Below are 20,343 nucleotides of genomic sequence, written 5' to 3' on the forward strand. Positions count from 1 at the left end.
CACGAACAGGCGTCTAGTGTCCACAAACTTTCGGACTTTTGCGCGTGTTTATGCGGTCTGAATGGGGTTTATCATGTTTGGGACGCTCCGTCTAAAAATGTGTGTGTTATTTAATGTAAATGTAGTTCATTATTTCTGCTTTATTTATGTTATTTTATATAATTTATCATAAATATTCGGACGGGGGGCACAAACTTTCGCTCACCTCTGAAACAGACCGTTACTGAGAGAGAGAGAGGGAGAGGGAGCAGAGCTGGTGTTGCCATGGTGACCGCAGCCCCGCCCGGGCCGTGGCGTTTCCCTGGCGACGGGCCGGCTACGTGATGACGCGACACGTTTATGAGCGCACGCGGCGCTCTCCCTGCCCCTGTTTCCCGCCGTGTGAGAGTCAGAGCGCATGCGCAGACCCGCTCCCGCCGAACCCGAGTGCTGGTGAGAGACCGCGGCTCCGTGTTTGTGTTTGTGATAATGGCGGATGAATGTGGCTGTGAGTGCGCTGAGTGTGGTGGTGTGTGTGTGGTGGAGAGTGTGAGGAGTGCTGGGGTGAGCTGTGAGAGTGAGTTAGGGTGATGGAGAGCGCGGTGTGAGAGTGTTGGTGTTGTTGAGTGTTCCACCATGATGCCTCAGAAACATGGCTGCTGCTGCTGTGTAGCTATAGCTCTGTGTGTTCTGTGTTCTGTCTCTATCTCTGTTCTTCTCTATTCTACTACATCTGCTCTAATCATCTCTGTCTCATCATTAACTCTACACAATCTGTGTTTAGTCTCGGAGCTGAGCTGCTGTAGTGAGGAGTTAGATTAGAATCACACGGGTTCTGTTCGGATCCCACGTGGGTTCAGTAGAATAGTTTTATCATCACATTCAGCTCATTTCACTCCTTTATTCTTCATTATTACCTTCAAATACTCACTAATCATTCTTTATTTACATTCATCATCAACGTTTACATGCATTTCTGTCTACTAGTGAACTTATAGTGTAATGTATAGATACATGTAAATATAAATGCTTTTCTTACACAGTTAAGCAGAGAAATGAAGTAAAATTATCATTATTACTGCTTAAATCTATACATTACCTTCTGTATGTGTATATATAATGTGTATGTACATATATATATATATATATATTTATATATTTAGTGTGTATATTTATATATTTAGTGTGTATATGTATGTATATAATAACTAACAATTAATATAATAAAATAATGATAAATTAAATCACTTATAAATAAAATAACATCATTTATTCATGAGGTGAAAATGCTTTAAAATGATCACAAATATTGATAAAATAAAAGCGATTAATAATATAATATGATAAATTAACAATCACGTGTAAATAAAAAAGCTTTTAAACATTATAATGTGAAAAAAACTTAATATTTCTCACTAAAAAAAGAATTAAATCCTAAATAATAATATAATAATTAATAATAAATTAATTATCTTTTATTATTATTAAAAATAACTTTCTAATCATTTATTAATGTGTGGAAAATATTTTTCAGATATCACAAATATTAATAACTAATAATAAATGTAATAAAATAATGATTAATAATAATGATAAATTGACAATAACTTATAAATAAATATCCCACATAAAAAATAACTAATCATAAACAATAACAATGATTAATAATAATTAATTAATCATTTATTATAAATAAAATAAGGATGTGGAAAAAATCTTTAAGAAATCACATTAATAACTAATAATAAATATAATAAAATAGTAATTAATAATGATTTATGTCACTTATAAATGAAATGATTTAAACGTTATTTATTAATGTGAGAAATTTAAAATATCTCACATTAAAAAATAACTTATTAAAAACAAAATGATTAATAATAAAAATTACTTTTTTTAAGTCTTTACATTCAAAATATCACTAATAGTGATAAATATAACAAAATAAATCTAATACATATATTAATAATACATTATAGCATAGTAAATGTAAAAAAAACTAAATTTACACTAATAAATATATAACTAATAATAAATCTAATAATGTAATGAGAATACAGATCAATAATATAATAATGTGTATGATTATAAATGAATATTAAATGTTATTAGTAATGAACAGTAATATTAGGAGTTTGTGTGTATTTATTGATTATTTGATGAGAATGCAGATGCTCTGATTATTGATCAGATATAAAGCAGCTCTTTATTGAGATCTGATTGGTTTGGAGGATGTGAGATCAGACTGAATCTGCTTTTATCTGATGGATTCACACTGTAATCAGACTCTAAATCTGACCCCACATGGTCCTTCATGCCTCGGACCTGCTCCTGATACTCCAGTGTCTAATTCATTAGGATCATCAGATTCACAGCAGATTTAGATATGCTCAATTCCCTCCTGCACTCTGGAGCTCTCTACATCTCTGGCTGTGGAGGTTCTCTTCTGACGAGTCTCGGTGTGCTGGAGGACCACGCTACTCTCTCTAGCACTCCTGTCCAGCTGGTCATGTGACTTCCTTCCCTCTGACACGGCTAATGGTGTCTTCTCAGTTTTTAAGATGGCCTCTCGAACTGTCCGTCTCCAGCAGAACCCTGTAGATGTACTTTGAGTTTAAATGTGAAGCAGGTAGGAGTTTCTCCACAAGAGGGAGCTGTTAGCAGGGTGGGATTCACTCATTCATCTGCTCTACAGTGTTAGTGTTGCACTGACCGGATGAGAACCTGCCGTCTGTCCTCACATGCACACTGTCGTGAACTCGCAGCTTCCACACGCAGTGATCATCTGATCCAATATTCCATCTGAATGTTCCACCTTAAATCACTAGCCTGTAGAAATGCCTGGAGTTAAGGTGGATGCAGAAACTCTGATGATGCTCCAGCCTGTTGAACCGTGTTTATGATGCTGAATAGAATTGAATAGAATTCTGACCTGAATGTGTTTGTTCCTCTGCAGGTACATCAGAGAACCATCATGGCAGATCTAGATAAGTACGTTCACCCACAATCCTCTACTGTAACTCTGTACCTATACATCAATAGATTCAGTGTCGTGATGATGATAGTGTCATTATATTGATTCAGCTTCATGACTCATTGTGATTCAGTGTCATAATAATGATTCAGTGAAATGGATGCCGAATTGTGTTATGATGCACTGTGATTCAGTGTTATGGTTCAGTGTCATGATAATGAATCTATGAAATGATTCAGTGTCACCTAGATGATGATTCAGCTTCATGGTGATGAATCTGTGAAATGATAGTGTGTGTGGCCATGGCTCATTGTGATTGTGTCATGATGATTCAGTTTAATGACTCATTGTAATTCAGTGTCATAATAATGATTCAGTGAAATGATTCATTGTGTCGATGATGATGATGATTCAGTGTCAGGATGATGATTCAGTGTCAGGATGATGAATCAGTGTCATGATTCATTGTGAGATTCAGTGTTGTGGTTCGGTGTCATGTTAACAAATCCATGAAATGAGTCAGTGTGATGACTCATTATGATTCACTCTCATTATGATTCAGTGTCATGATGACTGATTCAGTGTTACCTAGATGATTCAGTCTCCTGGTCATGATTCAGTGTGATGACTCATTATGATTCAGTGTAATGATTCTGGTGATTCAGGGTTGTGATGACTGTGATTTAGTGTAGTCGTTCAGTCTCATGATGATGAATCAGTGTAATGATTCAGTGTTATGGTTCACTCATGATAATGAATCCATGAAATGATTCGTTTACGTTTTCAGCATTTAGCGGACGCCTTTATCCAAAGCGACTTACATTACAGGTACAGTATACAGTCTGAGCAATAGAGGGTTAGGGGCCTTGCTCAAGGGCCCAACAGCAGCAGCAGCAATCTGGCATTGGTGGGGCTTGAACCAGTGACCTTCTGATTACTAGTCCAGTACCTTAACCACTAGGCTACGGCTTGCCCATAATTGATTCAGTATCACCTAGATGATGATTCAGTCCCATGATGATGAGTATGTAAAATGATGGTGTCATGATTCATTGTGATTCAGTGCCATGGCTCTTTTTGATTCAGTTACATGAGAATGATTCACTGTTATACAAGTTTGTCACATACATGGTCATGATTCACTGTGATGACTCTTTATGATTCAGTGTCATGATGACTCTGTGACCCTTGTGATTCAGCGTAATGATTCTGATGATTCAGGGTGGTGATGACTCGTTGTGATTTAGTATGGACATTCAGTGTCACGATTCATTATGATTCAGTGTTATGGTTCACTCATGATAATGAATCCATGAAATGATTCAGTGTCACCTAGATGATGATTCTGTCTCATGATGATGAATCTGTGGAATGATAGTGTCATGACTCATTGTGATTTGGTGTAGTTGTGGTGAATCAGTGTAATGATTCAGTTTCATGGCTCTTTTTTTTATTCAGTTTTATGATGATGATTCAGTTTAATGACTCATTGTAATTCAGTGTCATAATAATAAATCAGTCAAACGATTCACTGTGACCATGATGATGGTTCAGTGTCATGATTCATTGTGATTCAGTGTTATGGTTCACTCATGATAATGAATCCATGAAATGATTCAGTGTCACCTAGATGATTCAGTTTTTTTATGATGAATCTGTGAAATGATTCAGTGTCATGACTCATTGTGATTTGGTGTAATCAGGGTGAATCAGTGTAATGATTCAGTGACTCATTGTGATTCAGTTTTATGATGATTCAGTTAAATGACTCATTGTAATTCAGTGTCATAATGTTGATTCAGTGTCATGATGATGATTCAGCTTCATGACTCATTGTAATTTGGTGTCATGATGATAAATCAGTGAAATGATTCAGTGTCACCTATATGATGATTCACTGTCATGATGATGGTTCAGTGTCAGGATGATCGGTGTGATGATTCATTGTGATTTTGATTAGCATGAGTGTTAAATTGTGTGTAAATCATTAACTGTGTGTGTGTGTGTGTGTGTGTGTGTGCAGTAAAGAGCAGACTGAGCTGGATCAGGCCGATATGGAGGACGTTGAAGAGGTGGAGGAAGAAGAAACTGGAGAGGACAGCAAAGGTTCATAAACTTATTCACACACACACACACTTATTCAGTCATCCAGCCCTGTAGATCTGATCTGAAGCTCATGAGTTTCAGTCCCTCACCCTCGCTGTGGCTCTGTGTTCTCACTGCTGATTTGAATAGCAAATGAGGGTGGGTCATGTGACCTGTCTGTACCCAATCAGGATTTAGCATCAGCAGAGACGTTACTGATGCTGTAACCACAAACATCTAGACCTTGTTGGTGTGAGGTTTATAAGTTAGCCTTCACACTGGTGCTACCAGCCTGGTTCAGAGCCCAATCATACTCACTTTACCTGTCTGGGGGGGGGGCTCGAACCCGGGTTACTGGATCACATTGTGTATGCATAGAAACACATCTGTGTCTGATCCAATCAGAAGTATTGATTGGGGTTCCAGAAGCAAAAATATCCAAACACAGCAGGTAAACCTGCTCGACTGGGGTGAAGCGTCATGATGATCCTAAATAGTGAAATGTGTTACACGTGTACGTAGAGGAAGCACGTGTTAGCCTTGTCCTGTTTGTAGGTTGTGGTGTGGTGGGTGAGATCCAGAAAACAGATGGGAACAGGCAACGTCTAAATATTAAAAAGGAGTAGCTTGTTATTATTGATGGTGCAGTGTTAGACAGATAAAACACACACCTGCAGTAACTAACAGACGATCTGTGTTTGTTCATGTGTGGGTGTGGCGCAGCTCGACAGTTGACGGTTCAGATGATGCAGAATCCTCAGATCCTGGCAGCACTGCAGGAAAGACTCGATGGACTGGTGGGTTCTCCATCAGGATACATCGAGAGGTACGGTAACACCGCGGTAACACCAACAATACAGCACCACGACACCACGGTAACACCACAGTGCCACAACACTGTACTTACAGTGCGGTAACACCAATACTGTCATAACACCACAGTAACACAACAATACAGCACTACAACACTGTAGTAACATTACAGTAACACCAATACTGTCATAACACCACGACAATACAGCACCACAAGATCACTAACACTACAGCGCCACAACACCAACACTAGTAATAGTACGGTAACACCATAGTACTGCAGTAACGGTACAGTAACACCACATCGCTGTAGTAACAATACAGTAACACCACAGTGCTGCAGTAACGGTACAGTAACACCAACACTAGTAATAGTACGGTAACACCACAATGCTGTAGTAACAATACAGTAACACCACAGTGCTGTAGTAACGGTACAGTAACACCAACACTAGTAATAGTACGGTAACACCACAATGCTGTAGTAACAATACAGTAACACCACAGTGCTGTAGTAACGGTACAGTAACACCAACACTAGTAATAGTACGGTAACACCACAATGCTGTAGTAACAATACAGTAACACCACAACACTAGCAACTACAGTAACACCACAACAATACAGTAACACCACATCGCTATCGCAACAATACAGTAACACCACAACACTAGTAACTACAGTAACATTGCAACACTGTAGTAACTACAGTAACACCACATTGCTGTAGTAACACTACGGCAACACCACAACACTGTAGTAACTACAGTAACACCGCAACAACACCACGGTAACACCACATCAATAAAGCACCGCAAGAATACAGTAACACCACATTGTTATAGTTACACAATGGTAACACCACAACGCTATAGTAACAGTGGTAATACCACATCGCTGCAGTAACACTACAACAACGCCATGGTAACACCACAACAATACAGCACCACAACAGTACGGTAACACCACCGCACCAACACTGGAGTAACGTGCTGTAACACCATAAAGCTATAGTAACAGTATGGCAACACTGCAGTACAGCCTCACAGCAGTACAGTATCAGTCTGCCCTAAACGACTCTTCCAGTCGTCTCCAGTTCATGGAAGGCAAAGCTCACTTGACTGTGAACAGTTACGTCTCATCAGAATGATCTTAAGAAGAAAGTAAAGGAGAAATCGAGCATGTAAAGCTCAGCTGTAGTTTGTTAGTCTTACACACACACACAGGAGGAGGAGGAGACGCTTTATACTACTGTCTCCAAACTTATGAGAGTGTAAAGCCTGCTCGACTGTGTTTAGTTAGGAGAGAAAACACTGGCAACAATTCTGGACATCTGGAAATTCTGGAGTATGTAAATTGTGACCCCTTACATTAGCTAAGTGTGGAGTAGCAGGCTTTATAATGTAGTAATGCATCAGACTGCAGCGCCCCCTGGCTGCAGTGCTCAGAATGCAGCTCTGGTTAGTGAACGGTGGGTGGTGTAGCTGGTGTGTGTAACTGTGTGTGTGTGTGTGTGTGTGTGTGCGCGTGTGTGTGTGCAGTCTACCTCAGGTGGTGAAGCGGCGGGTGAACGCTCTGAAGAACCTGCAGGTGAAGTGCGCTCACATCGAGGCCAAGTTCTACGAGGAGGTGCACGAGCTGGAGAGGAAGTACGCCGCGCTCTACCAGCCTCTCTACGACAAGGTACCAGGAGGAGGAGGAGGGGGGGATGCAGATGTTCATGATGCAGATGCTGATGCTAACATGGTGTGTGTGTGTGTGTGTGTGCAGCGCAGTGACATCATCAAAGCATCGTATGAACCCACAGACGAGGAGTGCGAGTGGAAACAGGCTGATGAGGAGGAGCTATCAGTGAGTACATCACCTCCAGATCTGCTCAGTCCGGCGTGCCTGAGGGAGGGCTGGGGTCAGAGCCTGGTGTGACGTGCCGTGTGTGTGTGTGTGTGTATCAGGATGACCTGAAGGAGAAGGCGAAGGTGGACGAGGAGAAGAAGGACGAGGAGAAGGAGGATCCTAAAGGAATCCCAGAGTTCTGGCTGACCGTGTTTAAGAACGTGGACCTGCTCAGTGAGATGGTGCAGGTACATCCTCCTGCACTCACTGTACTGTATATACTCCACTGTACTGCCCCCTGCTGGTACTGCACCCTAACTACACCCTCCTCCTCCTCCTCCCTCTGTACAGGACCACGACGAGCCCATCCTCAAGCACCTACAGGACATCAAGGTCAAGTTCTCAGATGCAGGGCAGCCCATGGTGGGTTCCACACCCTCATCCATTCGTTTAGAGAGTACAGTGCTGATCCAGGTCCACTTCTGAAGGTGTTTAGGAGGTGTTCCTGCTCTGGAGCTCAGGGTTCTATTCTGCTGCTCCTAACCTTATAGAAATATCTCTCTATATTAATCAGGAATACAATTACTCTCAGTATACAGGCTGTAACATAAAGCCTCCACAAGGGGGCGTTCGAGTACAACTTTAGTTAATACAGCGGTACCTTAAAACTGGACCTCAGTCGGTTCTGGGAGTGGTGTTGAGTTTTAAAGACGTTGAGTTTCGAGGTATTTTTCCCCATAAGGATGTTTGGAGAACCTGTTAATGCGTCCATGGTCCCGTGGAGCTGCAGATATTTTAGTCTCATGTACAATAATGAGGTTGTTTTTGACACTTAAACACTGAAAATAACACAAATATAATATAAACACACGGAAATACAATTACTAACAGTTACACATCAATAAAAATACAATAAAAGCTGCACTTTAGTTTTACTTCTTTATTGTTTCCTGACGCTTCTTAATGCTGGAGATGCTCGATCTCGGAATACCGTATTCCCTTCAGCACCGGCGCATTCACACAAAACGGCGAGTGAGGAATGTGATTAGTGGAGGAACTTATGATCAGTAATAATGAAGAGAAGTTTAGTGCTCCTGTCTCCTTCTTTTACTACATTAAACCACGTTAAGCTTTATTTAGACTCTGGGAGAAGCTGATTCTGATTCTCACCATTTCTCAGAAGCTGGAGCTGTAACACAAGTTTAAAAGTGAAACAGGGAGGAGAATCCAGATAAACACAGATACATGTGGAGCTGTAACCCTGGATCTGCACCTTATTCCACACTGATGCAGATTCAGATCAGATTCACACTCGAGCCGAGCGCTGAACAAATTACACTGGTACAAATTTCTCCACGAAGGGCGTTAAGGTACCGGACTAGTAATCAGAAGGTCGCTGGTTCAAGCCCCATCACTGCCAGGTTGCCACTGTTGGGCCCTTGAGTGAGACCCTTCACCCTCAATTACTTAGACTGTGTACCGTCACTACTGTAAGTCACTTGTTCTAAATGTAGATCGACCTGTTAGACATCAGGAGGTTCACTCATCAGTGCCGGTCACAAGCCTGGATAGAAAATAAGTTGGGTCAGGAAGAGCGTCCGCTATATAAACTGTACCCAGTCTGGTATGTGGAACGATTCCTCTGTGGCGCCCCCTGTAGACGGGAGCAGGCAGAAGCAAGAACTGATCGTAACCTTTCCAGAAATAGTGCATTGTGGGGATTAATCTATACAGTCCATGAGAAGTCTGAAACCCTGGATGATTTAGTGTGTGTGTGTGTGTGCAGAGCTTCATGTTAGAGTTCCTCTTCGAGCCCAACGAGTTCTTCACAAACACGGTTCTCACCAAAACCTACAAGATGAGATCAGAACCGGACGAGTCGGACCCCTTCTCATTCGACGGTCCTGAGATCATGGGCTGCACGGGGTAACGCTCATCACTGTTCCTCACCGGGTACGGTCCTGATCCTGCCCTGGTACAGCCTCATCACCGTGTGTGTGTGTGTGTGTGCGTGTGTGTGTGTGTGTGTGTGTGTGTGCGCAGGTGCACGATCGACTGGACCAAAGGCAAGAACGTCACCATGAAGACCATAAAGAAGAAGCAGAAGCACAAGGGCAGAGGAACCGTCAGGACGGTCACCAAAACTGTTCCAAACGATTCCTTCTTCAACTTCTTCTCTCCTCCTGAAGGTACCGTTCATCCTCACCACCCCTCAGAACCTCTCAGAACCCCTCTATCGCCCCTCAGAACCTCTCAGAACCCCTCTATCACCCCTCAGAACCCCTCTTACCCCTCTATCGCCCCTCAGAACCTCTCAGAACTCCCTCGTCACTCCTCAGAACCTCTCTATCGCCCCTCAGAACCCCTCTTACCCCTCTATCGCCCCTCAGAACCCCTCTATCGCCCCTCAGAACCCCTCTTACCCCTCTATCGCCCCTCAGAACCTCTCAGAACTCCTCTATCGCCCCTCAGAACCTCTCAGAACCCCTCTATCGCCCCTCAGAACCCCTCTTACCCCTCTATCGCCCCTCAGAACCTCTCAGAACTCCCTCGTCACTCCTCAGAACCTCTCTATCGCCCCTCAGAACCCCTCTTACCCCTCTATCGCCCCTCAGAACCTCTCAGAACTCCCTCGTCACTCCTCAGAACCTCTCTATCGCCCCTCAGAACCTCTCTATCGCCCCTCAGAACCCCTCTTACCCCTCTATCGCCCCTCAGAACCTCTCAGAACTCCCTCGTCACTCCTCAGAACCTCTCTATCGCCCCTCAGAACCCCTCTATCGCCCCTCAGAACTTCTCTTACCCCTCTATCGCCCCTCAGAACCCCTCTATCGCCCCTCAGAACCCCTCTTACCCCTCTATCGCCCCTCAGAACCCCTCTATCGCCCCTCAGAACCCCTCTTACCCCTCTATCGCCCCTCAGAACCTCTCAGAACTCCCTCGTCACTCCTCAGAACCTCTCTATCGCCCCTCAGAACCCCTCGTCACCCTCAGAACCCCTCTTGCCCCTCAGAACCCCTCGTCACCCTCAGAACCGCTCTATCGCCCCTCAGAACCCCTCTTGCCCCTCAGAACCCCTCTATCGCCCCTCAGAACCCCCTTGTCACCCTCAGAACCCCTCTATCGCCCCTCAGAACCCCTCTATCGCCCCTCAGAACCCCCTTGTCACCCTCAGAACCCCTCTTGCCCCTCAGAACCCCTCTTGCCCCTCAGAACCCCTCGTCGCCCCTCAGAACCCCCTCGTCACCCTCAGAACCCCTCTTGCCCCTCAGAACCCCTCTTGCCCCTCAGAACCCCTCAGAACCCATCCATTACCCCTCAAATCTCCCGTTGCCCCTCAGAATCCCTCTATCGCCCCTCAGAACCCCCTTGTCACTATAAGAACCTCTCCTTCACCCCACAGAACCTCTCAGGACCCACGTCACCTCTCTGAATCCCTCCATTACCCCCTCAGAACCCCCCTGTCACCCCTCAGAACCCCCTTGTCACCCTCAGAACCCCTCTATCGCCCCTCAGAACCCCTCTATCGCCCCTCAGAACCCCCTTGTCACCCTCAGAACCCCTCTTGCCCCTCAGAACCCCTCTTGCCCCTCAGAACCCCTCGTCGCCCCTCAGAACCCCCTCGTCACCCTCAGAACCCCTCTTGCCCCTCAGAACCCCTCTTGCCCCTCAGAACCCCTCAGAACCCATCCATTACCCCTCAAATCTCCCGTTGCCCCTCAGAATCCCTCTATCGCCCCTCAGAACCCCTCTATCGCCCCTCAGAACCCCTCTATCGCCCCTCAGAACCCCCTTGTCACCCTCAGAACCCCTCTTGCCCCTCAGAACCCCTCTTGCCCCTCAGAACCCCTCGTCGCCCCTCAGAACCCCCTCGTCACCCTCAGAACCCCTCTTGCCCCTCAGAACCCCTCTTGCCCCTCAGAACCCCTCAGAACCCATCCATTACCCCTCAAATCTCCCGTTGCCCCTCAGAATCCCTCTATCGCCCCTCAGAACCCCCTTGTCACTATAAGAACCTCTCCTTCACCCCACAGAACCTCTCAGGACCCACGTCACCTCTCTGAATCCCTCCATTACCCCCTCAGAACCCCCCTGTCACCCCTCAGAACCCCCCTGTTGTCTCTCAGGACCCCCCCCCGTTATCCCTCTGAACCCCTCAGAACCTTGGTTTCTCCCTCACTGACACTGTTCCATAGTGATCTATCATCACTGCCAAAACTATATGGACGCCCCTAATAATCTGTGTGTGGCGGAAAAGGCTGAAGTCAAACAGTTTAGGGAGCAGACGTGGGTCGGTTTGGGCTTGGATTTTAATACTACAGAACTCATTTGAGATGAATTGGAATGTTGACGTCCACCATCAGTACCTGATAAATTCCCACAGATGTGCTCCGGTGGTCAGTGGCGAGGCTCTCGGTGAGCATTACGGCTGGTGTACAGTAGAATGAGATGTGGCTCGCTTATATACTCCTGTCTGTATATTGTTTCTGTGTAGTTTGTGAGTTTAACATGTTCTCTCTCTCTGTGTGTGTTTCAGTACCAGAGAGCGGTGAGCTGGTGAGTCAAGTCTTCATTCTGCTGCGTCCCAAATGACCATGTTCCAGTGTAGAGCAGGGCTGTGTCTCAAATCACTGGTCTTACACGTGTGTGTGTGTGTGCGCGTGTGTGTGTGTGCGCGTGTGTGTGTGTGTGTGTGTGTGTGCAGGACGAGGACTCGGAGGCGATCCTGGCGGCTGATTTTGAGATCGGACACTTTATTCGTGAACACATCGTACCTCGTGCTGTGCTCTACTTCACTGGAGAAGCTATCGAGGACGATGATGATGATGTGAGTGGATCTGCCACTCTAGCAACACCCTAGTAACCACCTGAAATACCATAGCAACACCCTAGTAACCACCTGAAATACCATAGCAACACTCTAGTAACCACCTGGAATATATCAACTACTTAGCAACACTCTAGTAACCACCTGGTATAATATGTCAACTACCTAGAAACACCCTAGTAACTAGGGCTGGGTATCGCCACTAATTTCCTGGATCGATTCGATTTCGATTCAACACATTTAGGCATATTTGAGTTACATGAACAGGTTTTGTTTAAATATGTAAAGATGTTCAGAGAACGAATGTGATAATTGTACAAAGAACACTCATTATTAAAAATATTTGTGTATTTTGTTTACATAAATAATTAATCCAAAACAGAAAACAGTAACATTCATTTTTTATTATTATTTTATATGTCTGACACGCTACAACAGTGTAAATGTAAACATACACCTGGCTGTTGAACAGCTTATGCCAAGTTTACACGACACGACACTCTGATTAACACCGGGTCACTGTAATGTTCACACTACACGACTGATGGGCGATGGGGGGTTTTACATCATCTATCACCAGGGGGAATCACAGGCGAGCTTCTCTGCTCTCCAAAACTACGTTCTGTCACGAAAACACACGTGAGAAGTGATGAAAGGTTTAATGATACCACGTCCAAACATGCACATCAACAAGCAGCCAGAGATGAAAGTTTGTGCGCTGATGAAATAAATGAATCTGAGTGGATCTGGCAACACGAGCAGCATGGCTTGTTCTGTAGTGAGTTGGAGGTTAATAAATATTTAGTTTTGTAGAGAACGATCAGGTCAGAGATACTGTAAAACTCGTGTGTGTGCTGATGTATTCTGATAGAAACTATATTGCGCTCCACCACCTGTTTACATCCTCGCCCCTGTGTTTCCCCTCGCTGTTCCTCACATCGATCGAGAGCCGAGTTTTGATCGCAGAGCGAACACCGAGTTCCTCCCGGATCCAGCACCGACCCGTCGCCCAGCAAAAATCAGTGCTAGGAGTCGTGTAGTGGTCATAACCTGAGCTTCTGCCATGCTGGACTGATGTGCAGGTCAGATCTCGTTACATGAAAAAACACTGGCTGGTCAGGCGAGATTAAAGGGGGTAACAGATTTCCGTGTGCACCGTAAAAAGGGGCGTATTTAAAAGATCGATCTCGCGTTTATATGAATCCATATCGGATCGTTCAAATAAAGATCGATTCGAATCGAGAAATCGATTTTATAAACCCACCCCTACTAGTAACCACCTGAAATACCATAGCAACACTCTAGTAACCACCTGAAATACCATAGCAACACTCTAGTAACCACCTGAAATACCATAGCAACACCCTAGTAACAGCTTGGCTTATCAGGCTGTTGCTGAAGCTGTGCAGTAGCTGCTTTGTTTTCTGGAAGCACACCTGGAGTTTCATTAGAGCAGAAGTGTGTGTGTGTGTGTGTGTGTGTGTGTGTGTGTGTGTGTGTTCTGTGGAGTGACGTTCTGCTCGTGTTCTTGTTTTCAGTACGACGAGGAGGGAGAGGAGGCTGATGATGAGGTGAGTTTGGGTTCTGATCAGATACCATGCTGAATGAGGAGCATCATGTGCAGGTGAATTCTGAAGCGGGGATTGTTGTGTGTGTGTGTGTGTGTGTGTGTGTGTGTGTGTGTGTGTGTGTGTGTGTGTGTACGCAGGAGGGAGAGGAGGAAGCTGATGAAGAAAACGATCCCGACTACGATCCCAAGGTACAAACTCCTCATCCTCAACTTCCTGTTCCTCATGAGACCGTTTGTAATGATGTATCTGAAGGTGCTTCCAGTCAGGATTTATGGTCCCGTTTGAATTAAACTCGTACAGATCTCGGTAATGTCAAAGCTGAGATTTAAAGCTGCTGGAGTGTCACTGTCCACAGGTCGAGCAAGCTTTACATTATCGTAAGCTTACAGGCTGCTGTGTGGTGTTCCGATACTAATCAGCAGTGCTGATCTCAGCCCTCAGATACAGCAGGTTCCTCACATCTGTATGGGAACCAGACCCTAGCCACGCCCAGCTCAAGCCCCGCCCCCACACTCTCTTACCCTGTATAATACCCGAGTTGCTTGAGTGTGATTGGTCGATACTTGAGTCCGGCTGTGTGTGTGTGTGTGTGTTTCTGTACTCAGGTGTAAGTGATGAATGGATTTCGGTAGGTAACGCGTGTGATCGCTGAGCTTTAAAGCCCCGCGCGGCTCTTCACCCCTCACTAACATGGCTGCCGTGTGTGTGTGTACCGTTCTCACTCATGTTTACCGCCATGTGTGTGTTGAAGCTCCGCCCCTTCGTTCATTAATCAGGGCTAAATTGAGCAGTCCTGATGTTGATGCTAGTTAGGAGCACTGATGTCAGTTACTAAGTAACGCGTTACTCTAATCTGACCACATTTTTTCAGTAACAAGTAATCTAGCGAGTTACTATTTCCAATCCAGTAATCAGATTAAAGTTACTTATGTATTTTTTCTATTATTATTTGGTCTTAGTGACAATTAAAGGCCTCAGCATACTTCCAGCTTACAAGCTGGCGTACTTCTAGCGGTTTGGTTTTGCCCGTCGCGTCTGCTCCACAGCTGCAGGTGACGCGGTGACGTTATAATGTAGTGACTACCGAAAAACGTCGGTGTGTCGCGTAGTTAATCATCGCGTAGTTAATCATAGTGAAATTAGAGGTAGTGCGCACTGCTTGGCCTGTACTGAAGCTCTTTCAGTACGTGAGTGCGCTGTGTTCACATACACAAAAATGCTCCCCGAGCAGCAGATTATCCGAATACTCTTCGTGTACTGTTTAATAAATGCTTAATAATGATTAATAACCGCACACTGTTCGGTATGAAAGTCGTGATTTCGGACGCAGCCGACGATCACAGTTGAGACGCTCCTCAAAATCCGTGTTTGTTTTCATGACGCCTCTTTTTTTCTTTCTTTTACCGACCAATCACGGGCGTTGTCGCGGCGTGTCGTCGTCCGCGGGGGTTCGCCCAGCTTCCACGTCCGCGACACGGCGAGCCAAGCCGCGATTACGTCACATCGGTCGCCGAAGCCGGGCGAACGTCGTCTCCGCATGAAGTACGCTGAGGCCTTGAGTCACGGGCTGCGTCCGGAATCGCGTACTTACAGAGTGTGCACTAGATTGGAGGAAGTGCGCACTACTCGGCCGGTGAAGAAGTACATGCTTCCAGTACAGACGTGTGCAGTATGCACGTAACACCGCTACGTACTACACGTGGGGACGTGATGACGTAATATCACCATGGTTACAGACTCATTACAAACCCCACTCACCAACATTTTTGTATTTATCGTCTTTTTGTTATTTATTTGTCTTTAAAAAAAATTTATTTTACTTATCTTACTTACAGTATTAGCAAAACTGGTTGTCATGTTTATGTTGAGGGGGGGGGGGGGGGGGGGGGTGCTGTCTGCAGCTGCTGAATGAAACTAATAAAGTAACTTGTAATCTAACTTAGTTACTTTTAAAATAATCAATAAAGTAATTGATACTTTTTGAAGGAGTGATCGGTATCAGATGACTTTTTCAAGGTAACTGCCATCACTGGTTAGGACGTCATCAGTCCCCGTGTGACTGTCGCCGTGACTGTATACGGTATATGGAACACCGGTACAGAATTGATCTGGAACTCTGGGTGAGTGGGTTCCTCGTGTGACGTGTGGGTTTGGTTCATCTAGTCGTAGTTTGAGGTTAGAAGCACCTGCTGCTGTTTTTGATGATGTGTGGTGTTCTACCTACGTCCTGTTATGTTTACCTGTGTAATGTAGAGTACCGTGACGCTGCGGGTTCCTTCGGGATCAATAGTGTTGTTATCTTACCTTATAAATCTAATGTGGTGATGAGATGAGAACCGGGTATTAAATCGTGTACGCGATTGACGAGGACGTCTTTGAATTTAGCTGGATGTCCTTCATTCTAGTCACTCGTTTACAATCTGCACTAGACTTGAAATGGTGGAACTGCATTAGTGCCGTCGTTTCCTATGGAGTGTGGCGGTGCTGCCTAGCTTGCTGCTGCGTTTCCCTTGTTCACCAGTTCGCCGACCTTTTCAAAGCTCCTCCAATGAGACGAACTGTTTGATACGAGGCGGTAAGAGCGACTCGGGCCGTACGAACAAAACGGCGAGTGAGGAATGTGATTAGTGGAGGAACTTATGAGCAGTAATAATGAAGAGAAGTTTAGTGCTCCTGTCTCCTTCTTTTACTACATTAAACCACGTTAAGCTTTATTTTCAACCAGAAGCGTTTTAGACTCTGGGAGAAGCTGATTCTGATTCCCACCGTTTCTCAGAAGCTGGAGCTGTAACACAAGTTTAAAAGTGAAACAGGGAGGAGAATCCAGATAAACACAGATACATGTGGAGCTGTAACCCTGGATCTGCACTTTATGGTGAGGGTTTACTGATCAAGCCGGGTGGCTCGGTGGGTAGCACAGTCCGCTCACAGCAAGAAGGTCCTGGGTTCGATCCCCACGGTCCGGGTCCTTTCTGTGTGGAGTTTGCATGTTCTCCCCGTGTCTGTGTGGGTTTCCTCCGGGTGCTCCGGTTTCCTCCCACAGTACAGAGGCGTGTAAGTGAGGTGAACTAGACACTGAACTGTTCATGACTGTGTTTGATATTAAACCTGAACTGATGAATTATGGGTAAGCAGTAACTACCTGTCCTGTCATTAATGGAACTAAAGTGTGTAAAACATCACGTTATAATTATAATAAACACACAAACAAACAAACTGCTGAAGTGGAGCGCTGAACATAGCGGTGATTGATGTAGCGGTTTTGCCTCTTCTAATGTGGATGCGCCCTTACACTGAACATCTACTCCTGTGGTGTACTGGGTCTGATCATGTGATCTGATCCTATAGGATTATTTATAGTAAGTAGAACCTTCAGTTCTCTCAGTCATGAGTGAAACCTCCACCACACAGTGATGAGAGAAACTATTCACCCCCTTTAACAGCAGTGACGTGGTGTAGATGATGATATCAGGACTGTAGATGGTGACGTTCTCTTCCATCTGGTTTATGATATCGGGGCTGTAGATGGTGACGTTCTCTTCCATCTGGTTTATGATGTCGGGGCTGTAGATGGTGACGTTCTCTTTGGTTTGTGTCTTGTGTGTAGAACTGAATCAGACTGACGTTTCTGTGTGTGTGTGTGTGTGTGTGTGTGTTACAGAAGGACGCGAACCCTCCTGCAGAGTGTAAGCAGCAGTGATGGATGCTGGGACGTACCTGTATACCCCCCCCCCCTCCTCCAGACTCCCGCTCTTACAGCCTTATGTTTTCTATTCTCTCTCTCTGTTGGTAGAGTTATTACACTTACTGACTTTCTTACACTCGTTCATTCATTCATCATAAATAAATACTCACTCACTCACCCACCCACAGACTCACCCACTCAGTGATGGAACATTCCAGACTCATCATCACCTCCACTCTTCTACAGCTTCAGTCAGGATCAAACATCACACATCAAACATTCCTGCTCCCTGATTGGCTGTTAGAGCGACCATAGACCGATCCGAGAGCCGAGGGGCGGAGCTTACAGTACATCTGAGGATTGAGCCGATCACAGAATGGAACCCAGCACTCTGATTGGCTGTTTTAGGCTCCGCCCACACACTAGCCTTTCGATGCAGTTCATGGTTTTCTACAGTAGCACTTCAGCCAATCAGGTTGCAGCTCTGAAACGATTCTAGCTCACTTCTAGTCCTTGAATTGGTTCGTTCATGACCATTGGCTCCGCCCCAACTGTAGCCTTATTGTGTACAGAACTAACGCCGCTCTCCGATTGGCTGAATTCACGACCTGTCGTTCTCGTAGCTGGGTGGTTTAGACTCCGCCCTCACCTGTTCTCTAATCTGATTGGTTGTGTGTTCTTGGGTTAAAGGTTCTAAACGGTTCCAGAGATGCGTTTGGTTGTTTCCGTTTCCTGATTGGCTGCACGTTCCGAGTGGTCAGTCCTGCTGTTTTGTGATTGGTTGATTTCTGATTGACGAGTTTGAATAGCACTTTTGATAGCTTAGCAGAGTTTAGGATTGTAGTACTGAAACTTCTCTGATTGGCTGAGTATGGGTCTGTGATTTAGGCTCCGCCCACATACTCGTCATGAAGGAGTTCTGTACGGTTTAAGAACTTCCTGTTGTGTAGCACTTGTACTGACGGGAACGGTTCTGCTCTCTGATTGGCTGAATCCTGTTAAACAAGACTGTTCAGTGATCTAGTTGAGGACGCTTTCTGCTCTGTGATTGGCTGAATCCTGACGGACCCCCCCCCCCCCCCCTTACAGTAGCAGACCCCCCACAGTGAGTGTATGGGTGTGTTCCTCCTGACTGAATGAATGAATGAGGGTGAATTAATCTTCCACTCATCACTAATGTATCAGACTCGGTGTGTTCAGTATAATAATAATAATAATAAAGAGATGAAACCTTCCCCAGTGTGTTCGTCTCTGTTTCTACTCCTTCACCTGCTCATCCGAGGAACTTTGATCAGGACCAGGTCGTTATGAAGTGGTGGTGGGTGTGGTGACTGGTACTGATTAACAGAAGATTCACTGTGGATTAAACTGTGGATGATTTTAATCAGAATCTTTATTTATTCACCAAGTACCAGATCTAGAAGGAGTTTCTCCTGGTGCCGGTGACATTTAGATTTAGTAAAATAATCTAGAACAACTCCGAGGATCTTCAAAAAGTTTTTACACTTTTTTTTTTTTACTCTTTAAGAATGTAAAAAAAACTTTCGCTCAGGTGGTTTCATATAAGATATAATTTCACAGACCGGCGGGGACGGGAGGATTTAATATAGAATAACTACTGCTCACAAATGAGCCTTTTTTGCTGCAACTATGCTGCTACCACCTAGTGGTGATTGGAGGCAATAACACCCATTAAAAAAAGCGCAGTGTTTTCATTGCTTTTGTAGCGTCTCTGATCATTTATCCTTTATGTGCGGCCCGGGAATAAATGACCCACGGACCAGTACCGGTCCACGGCCCGCTGGTTAGAACACCAGAGCTGGCATCTCGAATACATGGGCTGATTAACCTGGGACTCTCTCATGACTGGTGCAACTACGACCTCTGCTGTCTGATTGATGGCGCCTGCACAGAGACGGGGAGAGGGTGCTCCTAGGGTGTGTCTCTCCGTACACAACGCTGAGCTGCACTGCACTCGTCAAAGTGTAGGTGATGAGATGCATACGGCTGCTGCCCACGTGTCGGAGGGGGCGTGGGTCAGCTTCGTTCTCCTCGATCAGAGCGGGGATCGGCATTGGTGGAGAGGAAGCGTGACGCAATCGGACGCACTGAAAAGGAGAAAGTTCATGAACTCTTCTACATCGTCGCCTTCTGATGCATTTCTCCAGCATCGTACCGACTTCTTAATGCCGTCAGTAATAAATGTTTTTGGTCGAGCTCGTATCCACTGATGCGCCGGTGCTTTCACATCACATGAAAATCACTCGTCACTTCTTCCCCTTAAAGCTTCTTTCAGCCTCCACAAAGGTGTAAATCAGACGGAGCTAAATCAGGAATATAAGCGTCTCTCAGACTCGAGCGATTCCTCCTCCCCCCTCACCGCTTATAACCACAATATACACGAAACCTGGTAATAAGGTGAATGTAGCACAACACACAGAGCGTCCAACACTTACCGTGGTGTTCAAAAGAATAGCAGTGATTTAAAAAAAGTGAATAAAGCACAAAATCATTATAATAACTTTTATTTCCATAAATGCAAATGCCCTGAAAATGCTCCACTTTCAATTCTAAA

At 45.0% G+C, this 20,343-nt stretch overlaps 1 protein-coding gene across 4 annotated transcripts; it reads left to right on the forward strand.

The window, feature by feature from the left end:
• The first annotated feature begins 385 nt into the window (after positions 1-385).
• nap1l1 (nucleosome assembly protein 1-like 1) lies at positions 386-19,002 on the forward strand. Of its 4 annotated transcripts, none has more exons than XM_062997415.1 (15): positions 386-432; positions 2,936-2,970; positions 4,977-5,059; positions 5,762-5,864; positions 7,393-7,534; positions 7,622-7,702; positions 7,804-7,932; positions 8,036-8,107; positions 9,471-9,610; positions 9,728-9,873; positions 12,222-12,241; positions 12,390-12,512; positions 14,051-14,083; positions 14,221-14,271; positions 17,745-19,002. In XM_062997415.1, exons 2-15 carry the CDS (start codon positions 2,954-2,956, stop codon positions 17,781-17,783), a joined length of 1,179 nt encoding a protein of 392 aa, XP_062853485.1. In that variant the 5' UTR covers positions 386-432; positions 2,936-2,953; the 3' UTR covers positions 17,784-19,002. The 4 variants fall into 4 exon arrangements, with proteins under 4 accessions (XP_062853485.1, XP_062853477.1, XP_062853502.1 ...); XM_062997407.1 differs by lacking the exon at positions 386-432 and adding an exon at positions 437-487; XM_062997432.1 differs by lacking the exon at positions 386-432 and adding an exon at positions 533-556.
• Positions 19,003-20,343: the final 1,341 nt, after the last annotated feature.

The sequence above is a fragment of the Trichomycterus rosablanca genome, chromosome 1, assembly GCF_030014385.1.
Source record: "Trichomycterus rosablanca isolate fTriRos1 chromosome 1, fTriRos1.hap1, whole genome shotgun sequence".
Lineage (NCBI taxonomy): Eukaryota > Metazoa > Chordata > Actinopteri > Siluriformes > Trichomycteridae > Trichomycterus > Trichomycterus rosablanca.

Excerpts from the sequence above, each read along its gene's own strand:
- nap1l1 (XM_062997407.1), top strand. Across the intron at positions 9,611-9,727 it reads GAGATCATGGGCTGCACGGG|GTGCACGATCGACTGGACCA; the intron begins GTAACGCTCATC and ends GTGTGTGCGCAG. Across the intron at positions 9,874-12,221 it reads CTTCTTCTCTCCTCCTGAAG|TACCAGAGAGCGGTGAGCTG; the intron begins GTACCGTTCATC and ends TGTGTGTTTCAG.